The sequence below is a fragment of the Nycticebus coucang genome, chromosome 11, assembly GCF_027406575.1.
Source record: "Nycticebus coucang isolate mNycCou1 chromosome 11, mNycCou1.pri, whole genome shotgun sequence".
Lineage (NCBI taxonomy): Eukaryota > Metazoa > Chordata > Mammalia > Primates > Lorisidae > Nycticebus > Nycticebus coucang.
Genome location: NC_069790.1, coordinates 77,000,119 through 77,020,973, shown reverse-complemented (window position 1 = coordinate 77,020,973; position 20,855 = coordinate 77,000,119). Strand labels below are relative to the sequence as shown.

The 20,855-nt window shown below is 43.0% G+C and overlaps 1 protein-coding gene across 11 annotated transcripts in view; it reads left to right on the top strand.

The window, feature by feature from the left end:
* The window catches only part of SRPK2 (SRSF protein kinase 2), a 256,312-nt gene that overhangs the window by 158,861 nt on the left and 76,596 nt on the right, over positions 1-20,855 (top strand). For 10 of the 11 annotated variants that reach the window (XM_053553488.1, XM_053553495.1, XM_053553491.1 and 7 more), the window contains one exon: positions 11,701-11,855. The exons of the other annotated variant lie outside the window; for it this stretch is intronic. In XM_053553488.1, coding sequence (XP_053409463.1) covers positions 11,701-11,855 — 155 coding nt within the window. The remainder of the gene's footprint in view (positions 1-11,700; positions 11,856-20,855) is intronic. 11 annotated transcript variants of the gene reach the window in all.

Here is a 20,855-nt window from a genome sequence, read left to right as displayed (position 1 = left end):
CTCATCCTAAAGTAACAAGTAGGTTTACCTGAGGTTTTGTACATGTATATGCTCTAAAATCTGTATCAGACACTTAATAAATATTTATGTTGGCAATTATAGTATTGGTCATTGACTACAGATCCTAAGTCTGGAAGTCTAGACCCATTTGGTGGCTTGGTTGACTTTGTACTTTGGCTCTGCCCTTAGTCGTTGGATTCTTAAGTTTTCCTTGGCTCTCTAACATGCTTGCAAAGGTTTCAGCTAGTGGCTGTATGCTTTTTTTTTTTTTTTAAACTATAGGTTCTATGTGTATCAGACAATCCTCACCTATATTCCGTGTTGCCCAGTGTCTCACTTGCCCTTCAAACCCAGATGAGCCAAAATGGAAGTACTTTCCTCTAACACCCTTCCTCCTCCTGAAATACTCCTTTCTAAATGAATAGTAACACTGTTTCCAACCCACCTCTAAATGAATCACGGTCCTCCCTGAGTATCTGTGGGGCCTTGGTCCCAAGACCCCTGCCCCCATACCAAAATACACAGATGCTCAAATCTCATGTATAAAAATAGAATCTTACCTCATCTGGTATACTTTAAATCATCTCTAGATTACTTACAATACCTAATACGTGTAAATGGTATGTAAATAATTGTGTAGGGCATAATACAAGATCAGTCTTGTATATGTTTAGTACAGACACAGCCATCCATTTCCCATCTCCACCCCCATCTTTTTCCTCCATTCCATTTTCATTCCCCTTTCCTTTCCCCTTCCCCAGAAGTCTGTCTTCTGTTTCCCATGCTAGTTGTGAACTCCTGCACTCAAGCAGTCCTCCTGCCTTGACCTCCCAAGTAGCTGGAACTCAGGCATGTACCACAGCACACAGCTTCCCCTGAATATTTTCTGTCTGTGGTGATGTGGAACTCACAGATACGGAGGACCAACTGTGTTGAGTTCCAAATTCCATTTTCTTTCTTTTTTTTTTTTTTGTGGTTTTTGGCCGGGGCTGGGTTTGAATCCGCCACCTCCGGCATATGGGACCAGCACCCTACTCCTTGAGCCACAGGCGCCGCCCCCATTTTCTTTTCTCATTAATTTTCTTCTTGTTTTTATTCTTTCTACCCATTCTATACTCTGATTCCATTTGTTCTTTGCAGAAAGCAAATATCTGATCCCGAAATTGCATTTCAGTGGCTCCTAGTTATCCGTGATAGAGGCCAAGCTCCTTAGAATTGTAGATTATTTCTCGGTGAATTGACTGTTGCCTAACCTCTTACCTGTCTCCACCCATACCAGACTATTTTCTTCTTCTTCTTCTTCTTCTTCTTTTTTAAATGACATTGTTCCCTGGGCTGTGGGAACAATGACACAGCTCTAAGACACTACCTGAGGAATCACCTGGCCCTCCTTTGCCTCCCCACCCCGCCCCTTGCCTTACTGTGTCAGTCTCTGCCATCACTTCTGGCATGTGAGATGTTTCTGATCCAGCCCTTGGTCAACTCTCATTTCGTAACAGTGACAGGAGCAGTTGATTACGTTCATGTGTTTACTTGGATTTCTCCTTCCTTGCTAGACTGCACACCCGTGTCCTTTGTGCCCCTAAGTGGTTGTGCAATAGTGTAATTGCATTTTCTGTAAGGTCCCACAAGTGTTTTATAAAATGTGAATAGGGCTTGTAGCATAAAGTGTATGTAGCCCTGGAATGCAGCTTTAGGACCAGAGGTTTGCTTTCTGCACAGAACATAGGGAATCAATCAGTGCATGAGGTGGATAGAAAGGATACAAGTGAGACACAAGGAGGTGAGTGAGGAGACACTGAAATTGTTAGTCCAGGGAATAGACATAAAAGCTGAACTCAGAACTCAGGTGTCAAGCAATGACACCTTTAAAACCAACTCCTTTGTTGAATAAATGTAGATTAGTTGGGAAGCAGGTCTTACTTACATCTTTACTGACTTTTTGTTGGCTCCATTCCACATTCTAGAAAACAATAAGATCTTAGAAAATAAAGCAGTAGTCTCTGACTTTTTTTTGTACTTAGAACTTGGGGAGTCTGCTGGCCACTTTAATTATTAAAAAAAAAATCCAGATCTTAACCTTTGATGCCAAAATGGAATAATTCTACATGAACTACTGTTGTACATTTTGAGAAGCTTGGCAGCTGTATTGAGGTTCTCTTGCAGGGTAACAAATTACCACACACTTAGTGTTTTACGATAACACCCGTTATTAACTCTCAGTTCTGTTCATCAGACAGAAAGGCAGCACAGCGTGGCTGAATGCTTCCTGGACGAAAATCAAGGTGTCAGCCGAGTCTGTGGGTTCAGCTCCTTGACTGTTGGCAGAAATCGTTCCCTGTATTTGTAGGAGTGAGAACTTTGCTCTCCTGTTATCCTAGCTGTTGGCAAGGGACCACTGTCATTCCCAGAGCCTGCGGGCAATTCCTTGCTGAGTGGATATGGGTGGCCCTAATGGTTGTTCACAGAGAGAGATACTTGCTTCCTTCAGGGCCAACTGGAGCTGTGCTTCCCTTCCTGTGACCAGCTGTAGAAACCCCCCTGCTTTTGAGGACTTGCGTGATTGGGTTAGAACGTCCAGAGTAGTTTCCCTTTGCCATATAGCATAGATAACCGTGGGAGTGCCAGCGCACAAACACATTTTTATACACAGAGGAGCAAGGGATTTCACATGTGTGAGGGTTGCTGGACCTCATGTTAAGTTTTCCCTGCCACAGCACATTTAGGTTTGATATATATATATAAAATTTAGGATTTTTTTTGTTGTTGTTGTTAGAGAGGAACTCATGAAATCATTATGGTATTTTCTTTTTTTTTTTTTTTTTTTTGTAGAGACAGAGTCTCACTTTATGGCCCTCGGTAGAGTGCTGTGGCATCACACAGCTCACAGCAACCTCCAACTCCTGGGCTTAAGCAATTCTCTTGCCTCAGCCTCCCGAGCAGCTGGGACTACAGGCGCCCGCCACAACGCCCAGCTATTTTTTGGTTGCAGTTCAGCCAGGGCCGGGTTTGAAGCCACCACCCTCGGTATATGGGGCCAGCGCCTTACCGACTGAGCCACAGGCACCGCCCATCATTATGGTATTTTCATCCTTAGCTGTGTATGGCTTTATACAGGTTAAGCATCTCAATTCCAGAAATCTGAAATCCAAAACGCTGCTGGTCCCAGGCATTTTGGATAAGAGATAGTGAACCTGTATTGATTGATTCTATCCTTAAGCAGAAATGCCAGTTGGATATTTTGCAGGCTAACAGTTATAACCAAGAGAGAGAGAGGAAGAAAAGAGGGAGGGAAGAAGAGAATTTTTGATCTCTTAGATCTGGGAGTGAACGTAGGGAAGAAAGAAAATTAAATTTGGCTTCATGTGAATGGCTTTAAGACACTACCTGAGGAAATCACCTGGAACTCCTTTTCTTTATGTTTGATGAAAGATTAATTAATTTAATTTCTTAAATTGTATAAGGTGCCATAAACTGGTAACAAAGGAAAGGACTTTTTTCCCCTACAAAATGTGTCGTTTGCTTATCCTTTTCTCTGCTCAAGAAAAATATACAGTAGCAGCTGGGAGGAAATCAAGACTCCCATCTGGTTGCCACGGCAGTTTAGAGCAGTTGATGCTTGCGTTTTGCTTGCCAGGGTGGTCCAGTTTTTCCGTCCTAGTTTCTGATGGAGCAAGTATGTATGCAAATATGAAGTAGAAAAGCATGATAAACTAATTTTAGAATTATAGTGTAGTATCAAAAATATTTTGTGTATTTTTACAACTACATTTTAATTGTAGTAATGACTAGAAATAATGACTAGAATATTTATTTGTGCTTTATATAGGGTAAAATATAGTTCTTTGTGAAAAATGTAAGGGGCTCATTGGAAGTTTGCTTTCTAAAGTTTTTGCTCCCATCACTGACAAGTTATATTTTTTATGTTATGTGAGAACATGTTCTTAAAATTAGCACTTTGTTTAAACTTTGGACCATTAGATAGAAACGCAGTCTCCTTCTCAAATAATTACATGTCACTTTTCACTGTGACTAGCTGGAAAGTTGTAAAGGAGAACATGCATACATGTTACTTAAATTTAAATGTAGATTTTTCATTCTTGCTCAGGCTAGAGTGCAGTCATCATAGCTCACTGCAACCTCCAACTCCTGGGCTGAAAATATCCTTCTGCCTCAGCTTTCCAAATAGTTGGAACAACAGGTGTGTGCCGCTGTGCCTAATTTTTAAAATTGTTGTAGTCTCGCTATATCACCCGTGCTGGTTTCAAACTCCTGACCTCCCAAAGTACTGAAATTATAGGCGTCAGCCACCATGCTCAGCATAAATGTAGATACTTCCAATTTTAGACCATATACTCTAAAAGGTATATTGGTGTATTTTAAAATATATTATATAGCAGTATAAGTTTTTTTTCTTTCTATTTTACTTACTATTTCTCTATTTTTTTTAGAGAGGAGATCTTGCTGTGCTGCCCAGGCTAGACTCTTACTCTTCAGCTCAAGTGAGACCCTTGCTCAGCTTGCAGAGTAGCTAGGACTACAGTTGCATGCCATTGAACCCAGCTCCTTTTATTTTTTTTAAAAACAACTTTTTGAGACATAATTCATATATTATACAGTTCATTCATTTAAAATGTGCAATCCAGTGATTTTTAATAGAGCCATCACCACATTAGAATACTTCCATTCCTCCTAAGAGAAACCCCATGTCCATTTCACAGTCAATCCCAGTTTCCTTCCTTCCGTCCTCTTTTTTTTTTTTTTTTTTTTTTTTTTTGTGGTTTTTGTCCGGGGCTGGGTTTGAACCCACCACCTCCGGCATATGGGACCGGCGCCCTACTCCTTGAGCCACAGGCGCCACCCCCTTCCGTCCTCTTAATCTCTTTCTCCCTTCACCCTATAGCCCTAAGGAACTACTAATTTATCCTGTCTATATAAATTTGTCTTCTGTGGACATTTGATATAAAATGGAAAAACACGCAACTGTGGTTTTCTGTGACTAGGTTTTCAGGGGCCATTTATGTGGTTGCATGTATCAGGACTTCATTTCTTTTCATTACTGAATAATATTCCATTATAAGGCTGTACTACATTTTGTGTATCACTTGATGGACATTTGGGTGGTTTCTGCTTTTGTATATTATGAACAATAATGCTCCGATGAATAGTAGTAGACAGGATTTTACATGAACATATGTTTTCATTTCCCTTGGGTATATATCAAAGAGTGGAATTGTTGGATCACTGGGTATTTCTGTGTTTAACCTTTTGAGGAACTGCCAGACTGTTTTCCAAAACAGCTGTGCCGTATTACGTTTCTACTGGCAGTGTATGAGGATTCCTATTTCTTCATCCTCCCTAACACTTCTTATTGTATATATATATATATTTTTTTTTATTACAGACATCCTAGTGGGTATGAGGTGGTATCTCATTGTGGTTTTGACTTCCTTTTCCCTAATGACTAATGATGTTAAGCATCTTTTCATGTGTTTATACTTTCATGGTCATTCGTACATCTTCTTTGAAGAAATGTCTGACCCAGTACATTACCCATTTTTTAAATTGTAGTGTGTCTTTTTATTATTGAGTTGTAAGTCCTTTATCAGTTATATGGTTTGCAAATATTTCTCCACCCCATTCTCTGTGCTTTTTATTTTCTTGATGATACCTTTGAAGTATAAGACTTTTTAATTTTTTAATTTTGATGAAGTCTAATTTATCTATTTTTCTAGTATTGCTTTTGCTTTTGGCATTCTATCTAAGAAGCATTCCTTAGGGCGGCGCCTGTGGCTCAAGGAGTAGGGCGCTGGTCCCATATGCCAGAGGTGGCGGGTTCAAACCCAGACCCGGCCAAAAACCAAAAAAAAAAAAAAAAAGAAGCATTCCTTAACCCACAGTCAGGAAGAGTTACTGTTTTTTGTTGGTTCTTTTGTTGGTTGGTTTGTTTGTTTTGAGAGTTCTATAGTTTTGGCTCTTTCATTTAAATCTTTGATCCATTTTGAGTTTGTATGTACCCTGTTTTCCCGAAAATAAGACCTACTTACAGGAAAGCTAAGACGTCCCCTGAAAATAAGACCTAGCGCAACTTGGGAGCACACTTTAAAATAAGACACTGTCTTATTTTCGGGAAAACAGGGTATGTATAAGTGAGGTAGGAGGTCCACCTTCATTTTTTTTGTGTGTGGACATCTATTTGTCTTAGTATCACTGCCGACAAGACTGTTGTCTCACCCGTGAATTGTTTTGGTACTCTTGTGAGAGCTATTTATAGGTCTTCCTTGCCCCCTGTTGCTTATGTGCATCTAGTAATTCTTACATAAAACAGCTTCCTACTCATTTTCATTAGGATTGATGGAAATTGTCACTTTTTAAAATCTGTAGCTACACTTCGTGAGTGTCTATTTGATGAGATAACTTACGCTTGACCTTTTAGATAGCTGAGTTTTATCACACTTTGCAATAGTCTAGAAGCCACTTGAAACCACTTTAAAGAAGGTAGCCTTGGGCGGTGCCTGTGGCTCAGTCGGTAAGGTGCCAGCCTCATATACCGAGGGTGGCGGGTTCAAACCCAGCCCCGGCCAACCTGCAACAAAAAAATAGCTGGGCGTTGTGGCGGGCACCTGTAGTCCCAGGTACTCGGGAGGTTGAGGCAAGAGAATTGCTTAAGCCCAGGAGTTGGAGGTTGCTGTGAGCTGTGTGATGCCACGGCACTCTACCGAGGGCCATAAAGTGAGACTCTGTCTCTACAAAAAAAATAAATAAATAAAAAAGAAGGTAGCCTTAAGACAGGGCTTTCTGTTCTCTATATCTGCCCTGGGAGTATTTACTGGTGTTCTACTATGTGGTAGGCAACAGCAAGGATGGATTGGTGCTGCAGCATGCGGCAGTTACATTGTACTAAGACTGGCTACAATTAATTGAGTGATTTGGGAGTTGGTGATGATTGATATGAAGCAGTCACTAGGAGAAGCCCTGGAAAAAACGGCCATCACTGGTGTGATCAGCAGTCTTGGAGATACAAGTGTGCCCTCCATGTAACTGAAACAGTTCAATAGCCATGTTAATAAAAAACAGTAAAAGGAACCAGGTGAAGTTAATTTTAATAATATAATTTAACTTATGTATGAAACATTTTAACATGTAATATGAAATTTGCTACTAATTCTTGGAAATCTAGGATATATTTTACACTTTTAGCGCATCTTAGTTTGAACTGGTCACATTTCAGTACATCTGTGTGGCCAGCGGCTACCATGTTGGACAGCGTAGCTCTAGAGGCTTTGATGCAGTAGCCAGTTGAAGTGTTCCATCAGCATTACACGGCCTCCTCTGTGCTTCAGGGGACCCATGCCTTTAACTTTGTAGAGCTGGCTTTTGAGGAGCTTTCTGCCTGCCTGTTCACCGTGGGCCTCATCAGAGGGCTAAGTGCCTGTTCACTTAGACTAGAGCAGGGGTGTCCAATCTCCGGCCAGGGGTCACATGCAGATTTTGTGAAGTTTTTTTTTTGTGGGGGAGGGGGAGCTTATCTGTGATAAGCTTCAGATATCACAAAATATACACAGAACTTTTGGGGGGTGTGTGTGTGTGCACGCTCATCAGCTTTCATTAGTGTTTATTTATTATTGTGTGGTGTGTGGCCTAGGACACTTCTTCCAATGTGGACAGAGAAGAAAAAATGCTGGATACCCATAGACTACAGTCTGAGAATTGTGGTTTTTTTTTTAATTTTTCATTTCAACTTCCTTGTTCATTCTTCTTCATTTGAAGTACTCTTTTTTGTTGTTCATTTTCTTCTTCCTCTGGCGATGTTCTTGATGTTAGTAGAGACGGGGTCTTACTCTGGCTCACTGCTGTTCATACTGGTCTCGAACCTCTGAGTTCAGGCAATCTACCTGACTCGGCCTCCCACAGTGCTGCGACTACAGGCGTGAGCCACCACACCCGGCCGAGAATTGTTTTTAGACTGAGTTTCACTTTGTCACCCTGGATCAGTGGTTTTCAACCTGTGGTTCGCACCCCACAGGAACTGCATTAAAGGGTCTCGGCATTAGGAAGTCTGAGAACCACTGCCCTGGATAGAGGGCTGTGGTGTCATAGCTCATAGCAACCTTAAACTCCTGAGCTTAAGCAATTCACTGACCTTTGCCTCCCCAGTAGCTGGGACTACAGGCGCCCGCCACAACACCTGGCTATTTTTTAGAGATGGGGTCTCGTTCTTGCCTTGGCTGCTCTTGAACTCCTGAGCTCAAGCAATCCACCCGTTTTGGCCTCCCAGAGTGCTAGGATTACAGGCGTGAGCCACTGAGCCCAGCTGAGAATTTTGCTAAGCCATTTGGGCAACTCAGCAAATAGGTAAAGAATAAGTGAAAGTGACATGTTATATATAATAAAGGTGCTCAAGCCTCTCAAGTGAGAAAAAATGGTCCATGAAAATTAGAATCTCTTTGCCTGGGTGGGGTGGTTTACTCTTATACTCCGGTAGGTGTTAGGAGGATCGCTTGAAGTCATATGAGTTTGAGACCAGCCCAAGCAAGAGTGAGACCTCCTTCACCACCAAAAATAGAAAAATTAGCTGGACATTGTAGTGTATGCCTGTAGTTCTAGCTAATCGGGAGGCTGCGGCAGGAGGATCACTTGAGCCCAGAAGTTTGACGTTGCAGTGAGCGAGGCTGACACCAAGGCACTCTAACCTGGGCAATAGAGTGAGACTGTCTTGAAGAAAAATAAAAAGGAAAAAAAAAAAAGAATCTCTTTTCCTTATCACAGATATAGTCTGCTTTGTTGAGATGAAGCAATGTAGGGAAATACTCCTAGTGCAGTGGTTCTTGCTGGGCATGGTTTTGCCCCTGCCCAGGGGACATTTACCAGTGTCTTCTGGACCCATTTTTTTATGGCTATAACTGGATTGGGGGGAGGGGGTGCCAATGACATATAATGGTGAAAGGCCAGGGGCTGTGGTGACCATCCTACAGTGCAGACAGTCCCCATGAGTTATCTGGTCACCTGTCAACACTGCCAAGCCCAGGAGTGCCCTGCACTAGCAGAACAAGTTCCTTCATTTCTTCTGTTTCATTAAGTAGTTTCTTTCTTTCTTTCCTTTTTTTTTTTTTTCCAGAGTCTCAAGCTGTCGCCCTGGGTAGAGTGCCGTGGTGTCACAGCTCACAACAACCTCAAACTCATGGGCTTAAGTGAGTCTCTTGACTCAGCCTCCCAAGTAGCTGGGACTACAGGCGCCCGCTACAACACCTGGCCATTTTTTGGTTGTAGTTGTCATTGTTGTTTGGCAGGCCTGGGCTGGATTCGAACCCGCCAGCTCTGGTGTATGTGGCTGCTACCCTAGCTGCTGAGCTACAGGCGCCGAGCCCATTAAGTAGTTTCTACTGTGAATACAGTGTGTTTTCCTTTTCTTTTTTGAGACAGTCTTGCTCTGTGCCTTTGGGACATCATGTCTAGCCTCCTGCTTCCTCTGGGGAAGTGGTAAAACCATTGCACCTCCTCTCTCGCCTCCCCCTCTTCGGAACTGTCTTACCTGGGACCATTCTAGTTTCTGTAAGAGTATGGATGTTAAAAAGAAACAAGCATTTGCAAGGCTTGCACTTCATTAGGCCTGGTGGAATTTTTGGATGTATTCTAGAAATGTTGTCTGTGCGATTATTCTTTTTCAGTGCTCCATGATGAGGAGTGGTTAACTCAGAATATTATCTTCTCCTGATGTCTGTTACTCAGGGAACTGTGACTTTTGAGTTTTCAGAAATTCTAGCAAGCAGAAATCAATACCAGTCTTTTTCAGGTTATAAATGTTCTTTAGTTGTCCTGCCAAAGATGGTCACATCTGCCAGCATTTGCCTTCAGGGCTTCTGTTTTGTATAATCCCCACCCCTTCCTCATGACTTTTGGCATTTTTACTGCCTTCTGCCCTTTCCCCTTTTCTTTGATTTGTGGTGGTTTAGGTTTTCGTTGGCAAGCCACATACATTAGTAGTGGTTAACTTCTGCTAAAGGCTATAAAAAATGTCGGGCTCTCAGATGTGACAAGGATTTAGAGGCCCAAATTAGAAGGGGGTGGTGGCCCAGGCGGCTCCTTTGGCCCATCTCAGTGCACCTGCACCAGTGACAGCTCACGTTCTCAAGCTTGGGGGGCTGGAGAGTGAGCTTGGCTGTGTGACCTAGGCTGTACTGCAGCGAGAAGGAAAAGGGTCTGGAGTCAGCCTCCAGTGCTTTTAGAAAGGCACACCAGGCAAGGGCCATGGAAACAGGGGAGGTGCTTGTTTACCACATCAGTGGCTCTATGACTCCTCTTTCTCCCAACAACTGGGATTCCCCTTTCTCCCTCCTGACTTCATGCTCCTAACGTTGCCTCTGGGGAGCACCTTCCACAGCCTCCTCCTTTATCCCTGCCCCAGGTGTCTGTTCCAACCCTACCTCATACCTACACAGCTTTGGCCAGTTTGGAGGTGGGGGGAGCAGTAGTGGTCCCGTTAGTTGGGCAGGTTAAGGGAGAGAACTGCTGCTGGTGTCCAAGTTGAGACCTTTGGTTTCTGTTTTCCCACTGAGACATGTTTCTAAACAGCAGCTAACTTGTATGGTAAGCAAAAGCTTGATTTTCATAGGACCTGTTGGGAATGTTTTACTTCTAAGCAAATAATATTTACTATATTTATGAGTTATTCTAGATATCTCAGGGTTTACTCTTTAAGCCCATGAATTTTTTTATTACAGATTTTCCTATACGTTATAGAATATACTAACATTATTTAACCTTTATGACAAGTGGAAATAACCTTTGCAAATCTTGCATTAGTATGTGGACTGTATTTGTATTTGACTGACAGTAGATTTTTTAATTTCTAGTTTGAATAGTGTTTTTTGGTTAAGCAAGGTTGATAACTGAATTTCCTAATGAGAATAACCATTCTTGTAGCTATGAGTATATATATATTAATCAGCTTTTATAAGTATCCTGGAAATCTAAACTCATCCCTGTTATTTCTTTGAAAAAGATATTCTGATTTTCAGATAACAGAAAACAGATCCTTGTATAAGTTGAGGGCTACTTGGCTTCCGTCTTTATGTAATCTCTGTGGGATTTTTTATCTTTTTTTTTTTTTTTTTGTAGAGACAGACTTTCACTTTATTGCCGTTGGTAGAGTGCCGTGGCCTCACACGGCTCACAGCAACCTCCAACTCCTGGGCTTACGCGATTCTCCTGCCTCAGCCTCCCGAGTAGCTGGGACTACAGGCGCCCGCCACAACGCCCGGCTATTTTTTTCTTGCAGTTTGGCCGGGGCTGGGTTCGAACCCGCCACCCTCAGTATATGGGGCCGGCGCCCTACTCACTGAGCCACAGGCGCCGCCCTCTGTGGGATTTTTTTAAACTAATATGGCTATTTATCATGGATGTGCTTTCATTTCATTTCAATTCCTTACCATTGGTAGTACTTAAGAAATGCTGATACTCTGAGTGAAAAGTTGCCTATAAAATAATAGCTAGTAAGTATAAAGTATTATACATACCAACACCTGATATGTATATTGAAACACTGCTTGAATTCAGCTAAAATGGATTAAGTGGCCTTAATTGGCATTTCTTCCTAGTGTGTGACAAATTTTTTTTCCCCCATATTAAGAAACGCTCAAGTGTGTTTGTGATACAAGATTTACTTCTAAGTAAATTGGGATTTTCTTTCCACTGTTTCAGGCCGGAGCCTCAGCAGAAAGCTCCTTTAGTTCCTCCTCCTCCTCCACCGCCGCCACCACCACCACCTTTGCCAGATCCAACCCCCCCAGAGCCAGAGGAGGAGATCCTGGGATCAGACGATGAAGAGCAAGAGGACCCTGCGGACTACTGCAAAGGTGACCTGCCGACCAGGGCCGCGCAAGTCTGGCCTTCCCCACCAGGACACTCACTGATTTTTGTTGGGGAAACGAACAAGGGGAGGTGGTGATGTAAACTGCTTGGGGTATTAAATTGGCCTCCTATGTCAATATCATTTTAAAGTCTTAGGTCAGATGTAGAATGATACCAAAAAAGGTAAGAGATAGGAAAGGTACTTTTAAGAGATAGAAAATGCACACATATATATGCAGTCATATTCTAGGTTCTTTCAAAAAGGTTGAAAATATAATATCTAGTAGGACAATTAAAGACAAAGGACATGGTAAGCCATCTGAGAAGAACGTAGGGAGTAGAAGGTACCAGGCTCCTAAGAGGAGCTAATTATAACTGTTGTGTGCTGTATTTGACTTAGTTCTCTGAGCCAACCATTCCTTTCTCTGTGTAGCACTGAAACACACAGCATTCACTGTCTGTGGAGAGAAAGCATGCACGTTTGTCTACAGAGAAAGATGCTTTCCTGGCTTTCTATTTGATGAAAAAGACATTCTCTGGGTTCTGCCATTGTGTGGCATAGTGGATTATGTTTTTAGTTATGACTTCACAGAAGACATAGAAACTATTCAAGTGGAGTGTGCTTGTATTGATGCTTTGTGAAGACCAAGAGCATATAGTTAAATTCCTAAGGGGCGAGTGTGTTGTGCGATGAACATTTAGAACAATATGATTTAGATACCATGTTTGGTGTAGACTGGACTCGCAAAATGTGGTATGAAAGGAAAGTTGCTGTGTTCATTTGGCTGCTACTTTGTTACTTAACCTACTCATTTTGACTTTTAATTCCCTGGAATTCTGAGCTTGTGAGTAATTGGTGAGACAAGTTTATTTACTGTAGATTTTGTATGATGTAAATCAGATTCTGTATAGCATTAGAATAGACGGCAGAAGATGCACATGTGTTCAGAGAGCATCAGTACACTTTGGGGTCTGTCATAATGTTCAGAGAGCATCAGTACACTTTGGGGTCTGCCGTAATGTTCAGAGAGCATCAGTACACTTTGGGGTCTGTCATAATGTTCAGAGAGCATCAGTACACTTTGGGGTCTGCCATAATGTTCAGAGAGCATCAGTACACTTTGGGGTCTGCCGTAATGTTCAGAGAGCATCAGTACACTTTGGGGTCTGCCGTAATGTTCAGAGAGCATCAGTACACTTTGGGGTCTGTAGTATCTTAGTGAAGCATCATTTCCCAGGCAGATGCAGGTCGTTTGTGTATTGCTTAGGGAACAAAGTAGCTTTGGTTATTTGTTAAGAAGAGGGGAAAGTACTCTGCTATGGAAGTGTAAGAAATAATCTAACCTGATTCTTCTGCAGGTGCAGGTGCCTATACATAGAAAAGAGGATGTGGATCTTTTTTTGACATTTGTCTGAATAATGGTTTTGGCCCCAAAGGTCTATACTGTCTAATAAAAGATAAGATACAGAGACAGTTGGGAAAGATAAAAAGGTGTTTTCCATCCCCTCTTTTAATCTGCCTTTCTTGGATCCCATCCTATCCCATTGTCACTTCATTTTGTTGCTATAAGAACCATTTTTAGGAGCTGTTCTCTTCAGTAAGTAGGTTTCAGCAGGCTGGGCATGGTAGTTCACACCTGTAATCCTAGCACTTTGGGAGGCTGAGGCCAGAAGATTGCTTGAGCCCAGGATTTGGAAACCAGACTTGGTAACATGGTGAGACCCTGTCTCTATCTCTGCCCCCCACCTCCAAAGAAAAGACCCAAACAAAACAATAAGCCAGTCATGGTGTTATGTGCCTGTAGTCCTAGCTGTTTGGGTAGCTGGAGTGAGGGAGGATTGATTACTTGAGCGTAGGAGTTAGAGGCTGTAGTGAGCTGTGATTGTGCCTTGCCAACTCTTGTCTCTGGTTTTTTTTAACAAACAAAAAGGTTCCATCATGATGGAATGATGTCTGTCTACCTTGCACCTGGCTCTCCAGTATGCAGGTCAGGAGATGTAACTAATACTCTTAGCCCCTTGCTACCTCTGGGGACCAGTATAGTGGACAGCCCAACCCCAAACATAGGTCTAAGAATAAATGATTCCACATTCAGTGCTGATTCTATGCAACATTCACTGAACTCTAACCTTGGATTAAAGTCAGCTTCAGGCTTGGTGCCTGTAGCTCATTGGGTAGCATGCCAGCCACATACGCCAGAGCTGGTGGGTTTGAATCCAGCCTGGGCCTGCCAAACAACAATGAAAACTACTACCAAAAAATAGCCAGGCATTGTGGCAGGTAGTCCCAGCTACTTGGGAGACTGAGGCGAGAGAATCTCCTAAGCCCAAGAGTTTGAGGTTACTGTGAGCTGTGATGCCACAGCACTCTTATCTAGGGCAACATCTTGAAACCCTGTCTCAAAATAAATAAATAAACAAACAAACAAAGTCAGCTTCAGTAAGGCAGGTTAGAGATTGTAAGGTTCTCTTCTTATACACACTTCCCCCTGATTTAATAAGTAACCTTCACTTCTGGTTAACATTACATGTGACACACGCTCTATTCTGTGAATTTTATGGTGTAGACTGTAAGTGTTTGTCTAAGGTAACTGACATACATTCAAAGAGTCAGGGAATTGATTGGAATATCTGGGTAAGTGCTATCGCCTTCTCTCCTTGTTTCTGAGACAGAATCTCACTTTGTCACCCCTGGTAGAGTGCTGTGGCATCACAGTAACCTCAAACTCTTGGGCTTAAATGATTCTCTTGCGTCAGCCTTCCAAGTAGCTGGGACTATAGGTGCCTGCCACAATGCCTGGCTACTTTTATGTTGTAGTTTTCTTTGTTGTTCAGCAGGCCTGGGCTGGGTTCAAACCTGCCAGCCCAGTGTATGTGGCCGGTGCCCTAGCTGCTGAGTTATAGGTGCCAAGCCGCCTTCTCATTTGTTGTTGTTTGTGAATGGAAGAGATAACTTTTCTCCCAAGAACTGGTTGAGCTTATTAATAACATGATGTTTTATCAACTCTGAATACGTTGGTATTTTTTGCTTACCATCAAGTATAAACCAAAATGCAACCATCAAAATCAGGAAGCTAATACTGATATATTACTGATATATTACAACCATGTGATCCTCAGACTTCAGTTTTTGTCAGTTGCCCGGTATTGTCTTTTATATGAAATGGATCCATGGCAAAGTCACATATTTCGTTTAGTTTTCTTGTTTCTTTTAGTCTTTTTTGATTTGGAATAATATTTTCTTGGCTTCTTGACCTTGACATTTTGAAGATCGTAGGCTGTTGACTTTGTACGTTGTTTCCCAGTTTGGAATGCCACAGGAGTGATGCCATGTTCTTCTCATCACATCCCATCATTGTATCCCATCCTATCCTGTCTCTCCAGGTGGTACACAGCTTTGATTTATTCCGTTAGAGTTGATGTCACCACTTTATTAAATTTTTTTTTTAATTTTTGGGGATTCATTGAGGGTACAAAGAACCAGTTTATCTTGACTGCATTTGTTAGGTAAAGTCCCTCTTATAATTGTGTCCTGCCTTCAAAAGATGTTTCACACACCATGACCCTCCACTCAGCTCCCTCCTTCTCTCTCTCTGCTCACCCCTTCCCCCACCCCCCACCATGTACTAGGTCATTAATTGTCCTTATATCAGAATTGAGTACATAGGATTCTTGCTTTTCCATTCTTGTGATGCTTTACTAAGAATAATGTGTTCTCCTTCCATCCAGGTTAATACAAAAGATGTAAAGTCTCCATCTTTTTAATGGCTGAGTAGTATTCCATGGTATACATATACCACAGCTTGTTAATCCATTCCTGGATTGGTGGGCATTTAGGCTGTTTCCACATTTTGGCGATTGTAAATTGAGCTGCCATAAACAGTCTAGTTCAAGTGTCCTTACAATAAAAGGATTTTTTTCCTTCTGGGTAGATGCCCAGTAATGGGATTGCAGGATCAAATGGGAGGTCTAGCTTGAGTGCTTTGAGGGCTCTCCATACTTCCTTCCAAAAGGGTTGTATTAGTTTGCAGTCCTGCCAGCCGGGTAAAAGTGTTCCCTTCTCTCTACATCCACACCAGCATCTGCAGTTTTGAGATTTTTTTGGTGTGGGCCAAGTTTCCCCCTAGTAATTAGTATTTTGTTGAGAGTTACTTTGAGACTATGTGTGTACCCATTCAACTTAATTTGTTCCCTCACCTCTGTGTCTGTCTTTCTGTCTCAGATGGATTCACTCATTAATGGATTCTGCTTTATTTAGTGGTTTATAATCACTTACCTTCTTTATTTTTATGCTTATCTTATTCCAAATTTGGCCATTAGGAGCCCCTACAGGTTGGTTCTGTGTCCTTTTGATGTCCGAGTCATTCTTTGAACACATCTTTACCTTCAGGTACAATAAGATACCCTGGTTCCTTTTAGTGAAGAATAGTATTTAGAAATCAAGATCTGGGCATTATGTATGCGTATTACTGTTGGGTTGTCACTGCTTCCAGATCCTAGTACAGAGCGAGGGATATATGTACACATGGACATGCTTCATTAATGTTTGTATTTATTTCTGTCTTTATCTAGTATATATTGAAATCTATGAGTTTCATCTGGTATCTCTAATACCAGAAAATTTAGCACAATTTTCTCTCTTTTCTGTATTTGTGGTTTCGTCCTCTGAAAGCAGGAGCCAAAGCTCTCGCCATCTTCATTGTGGTGACTTAAATGATCAATTTCTCCTTCAGTAACGAGTCACCCTTCACCATCCCTCCCATCTTTGTCTTCCCTCCCTTCTCTCCCTTCCGTCCTGACTTGACTGGTGCACTGGACATCCTCTGTCACATGGCCCTGCTTGTTGGCTTCTATTGGAGCTGCCCAGGAAGGGGGAAGGGTAGGGATGGCTCCAGGTGGGTGTATGTCCTGCTTAGTGTGGGCCACCAGTTTGTCTTCTGTCACCTACTCATAGAGCCTCTGCTCTACCAGCTGCTTCTCAGTTTTCTCAAAATACTTTAAAACATCCGCAACGACAAAACACAAATTGCAGAAGCATTGCTCATTGCTCTGTCTGTTTGCTTTGTTGTTGTCTTTAGAGTAAGGCTCTTCTTTCCTGCTTCATAGCCAGCTTATTCCTTCTCATCTGTTCTTAGCTTTCTAGAAAAATATGGACTGGTTTCTGAGATACCTGGGCTTAAAATGTAGCCCTGTTATTTCCTAACTCTGTGTTCTTATTTATTTATTTATTTATTTATTTTTAAGATAGAGTTTCACTATGTGGCCCTCGGTAGAGTGCTACGGCGTCACAGGTCACAGCAACCTCCAATTCTTGGGCTTAAGCAAATCTCTTGCCTCAGCCTCTCAAGTAGCTGGGACTACAGGTGCTCACCACAATGCCCGTCTATTTTGTTGTTGTCGTTGTTGCTTTAGCTGGCCCAGGCTGGGTTTGAACCCTGCAGCCTCGGTGTATGTGGCTGGTGCCCTACCCACTGAGCTGCGAGTGCCGCCCTTAACTCTGTGTCTTGCACAAGGGCCTTTCCCTCTAGGCTTTGGTTTTTATCTGTGATAATACAGTGTCAAATGCATTGGGTTTAAAATAAATACATGGTCCTTGACCACAGGGAGCCTTGCAGATTAGAAAGGAGGAGACCAAAAATGAATGCCAAAATAAACGTGCAGTTATACACAGTGATGAGTGGGGTTGGGGTGCTGCATTACAATGTACTTGACATTGAAGGTTTTCTGGGAATTAAAATGAGATAAAAATACGTGAAGTGTGTGGCACACTACCTAATTCATAAAAGGGTCTTAAAAATAAGAATTTAATTTTTTCTTCCCTGGCTCTCTTCTGTCACTCTTGTCTTGGGTGTGTTCCTGTGTGTACTTCTATGCTGCACCCATGGGTGCTGTTCTCCTAGCTCTCTGACCCCTTGCTGTGCGTGGGTGCTTCCTTGGCCTCTGCAGAGAGCTGTCAATACTCCCTGTCTCTTCTACATGTCACCTCAGGACACTTTTCTGGGTGGGAGCTGTAGCAGCAGGCAGTGCAGTTTATTCGGACGCTGCTTGCAAGTGCGGGGATGTCAAGGGCCAGGCGCAGGGCCAGTGGTGAACAAATCCTTCCAGGACCTGTGTGACACATGCTCACTTTGTGAGTCTGAGCAGAACCTCCTGTTGGGAGCTTCTAGACGCAGGTGTCCTCAAACTACAGCCTGCGGGCCGTATGAGGCGATGTGATTGTATTTGTTCCTGTTTTGTTTTTTTTTTACTTCAAAATAAGATATGTGCAGTGTGCATAGGCATTTGTTCATAGTTGTTTTTTTTTTTAAACTATAGTCCGGCCCTCCAACAGTCTGACAGTGAACTGGCCCCCTGTTTAAAAAGTGTGAGGACCTTGGGCAGCGCCTGTGGCTCAGTGAGTGGGGCGCCTGCCCCATATACCGAGGGTGGCGGGTTCAAACCCGCCCCCGGCCAAACTGCAACAAAAAAATAGCTGGGCGGTGTGGCAGGCACCTGTGGTCCCAGCTGCTCGGGAGGCTGAGGCAAGAGAATTGCGTAAGCTCAAGAGTTAGAGGTTGCTGTGAGCCGTGTGACGCCACGGCACTCTACCGAGGGCGGTACAGTGAGACTCTGTCTCTCCAAAAAATAGAAAAAAAAAAAAAGTGTGAGGACCTCTGTGAATCTAGAGCCTTATGTGGGTTTCCGTCACTAAGCCCCTGGTAAGCATTCCGAGGCTGTGCCATGACCTTGAGCTGGAATCTCTGAGAGTGGGACACGCACTCCAAGTGTTCAGACGACAAGTTCATTGGGTGCTTTGTGTGCACACTGAAGGCTAAGGTTTGTTTCATTCTGAGGTCTGTGCATCCCATTCTGTTACAGCTCCAAAACCTCAACTCTGTGAGGTGACCCTTCACCCCATCCTCTTTGTGTGAGTGCAAAAGTGTGCAGTGTGGGGATGATTGTTGCTTTGAGCACCTTACATTCCTAACCTTTCCCAAAACCTCAGCACATACCTGCCGGAAGGGCCTGCTAAATGGTGGCTATAGGAGTGTTGTATCAGGCTGCCCACACTGACCAACTCCTCAGAGACTCCACTTCACAGCTCTCTTAAATCACTCTTAGATAAGCCAGCACCTTTGTGCAGTGTCATCACTTGGATTGTTTCAGAGGACATCAATTTCAACACACCTGTGGTCTGACTTGATGTGAAAACACACGCCACTTCTGTAGAAATGCCTTCTTCAAACCCCTGGTCACATCGTAGCCCTGCCCTCACTGCTCACAGTAACCTCCGCCCCCACTCATCACAGTGTGTAATTGCACATTTATTTCTGCATTCGTTTTTGGTCTCCTTCTTTCTACTCTGCAAGGTTCCCCGTGGCCAAGGGCCATGTATTTTGTTTAACCCCCCTGCATTTGAACATCTGTAGTGCAGTGGATATTTTTCTGCTTATCTGTATGAATAAAGGTGAAGGAATTCTCTCTGGTTTTAGGCTGCACTAGGGATAGAGTGCTGGTGTTGCATGTGGGTCTGAGAAGGCTGTGGGCACGACCAGGTTGGCATGCCAAAAGGACACACAAGTCAGAAGTCATTCATTGCTCCCTTAAGTCTTCTTAAAATCATCCATAGTTAGCTACTGGGAGGCTGAGGCAAGAGAATCGCTTGGAGGTTCTGGGCTCCTCACAGCCCAGGAGTTGGAGGTTGCTGTGAGCTGTTTGAGGCCACGGCACTCTCCAAGGGCCATAAAGTGAGACTCTGTCTCTACCAAAAAAAAAAAAAAATCATCCATAGTTCTTCATACACTCATATAGACATCGATACTGTATGTGTAGAAACATAGGGACAGTATCTTCTTCAAAATCTAGGATAAGTAATATAAATATATACACGCTAGAAACATGTCACATGACTTCCTTTCTTCCACACAAGTTGCCTTTACCCATGTGTGTCCACTTTTCCATCTGTGGAAAGTATAGACTGGTTGAATTTTAATAACTCTCAGACTTTAATGTTGGTGGTTCTAAGTTCTCATTGGCACCTTCCCTTCTTCCCTCTCCTTTCACCCCTCTCTCCTCTCTTGCTCTTTTTCTCTGCCCTTCTTCTGTGAGTTAAGATTGTTTTATAGCTTGAAGTTTTGTTTTGTTTTTGAAGTAAAAATTGTGGTAGCAGTGGCTCATGCCTGTAATCTTAGCACTCTGGGAGGCTGAGGTAGGTGGATTGCTTGCGCTCAGGAGTTCCAGACCAGCCTGAGCAAGAGTGAAACCCTACCTCTACTCAAATATAAAAACTGACTGGGGGGTGGCACCTGTGGCTCAAGGAGTAGGGCGCCGGTCCTATATGCTGGAGGTGGCAGGTTCAAACCCAGCCCTGGCCAAAAAACCACAAAAAAAAAAACTGGCTGGGTGTTGTGGCAGGTGTCTGTAGTCCCAGCTACATGGGAAGCCAAGGCAAGAGGATGGCTTGAGTCCAAGAGTTTGAGGTTGCTGTGAACTATGATGACACCATAACACTCTACCTAGGGTTAGTGAAAGTGAAACTCTGCCCCCCCCCCCAATAAATAAAGTAAAAAGTATTATACCTTAAAGCTAACTTAGAAATGATAGTATACAATCAAGTAATGTCAGCTATCCTAGATTAGTGGTTCTTCACTGGGGTAATTTACCCCCCAGGGGCTCACTTGTGGCTATCTGGAGACACTGAATTGCCCTAACAGAGGCTGCTGCTGATACCTGGTGGGTAGAAGCCTAGGGTGCTGCTGGACCTTCTACAATGTGCAGAGCAATTCCCGTAACAAAAATCATTCGGGTTGTGCCTGTGGCTCAGAGAGTAGGGCGCTGGCCCCATATACTGAGGGTGGTGGGTTCAAACCTGGCCCCAGCCAAACTGCAAATCAACACATTGAATCCCACAAAGGCATAAATGTATTCATGATCTATGTATATATAACTTAATAAAAAATAATATCATTCAACTCCTACTGTCACTAGTGTCAGGATTAAAAAACCCTGCCGTGTAAAATGCCTGG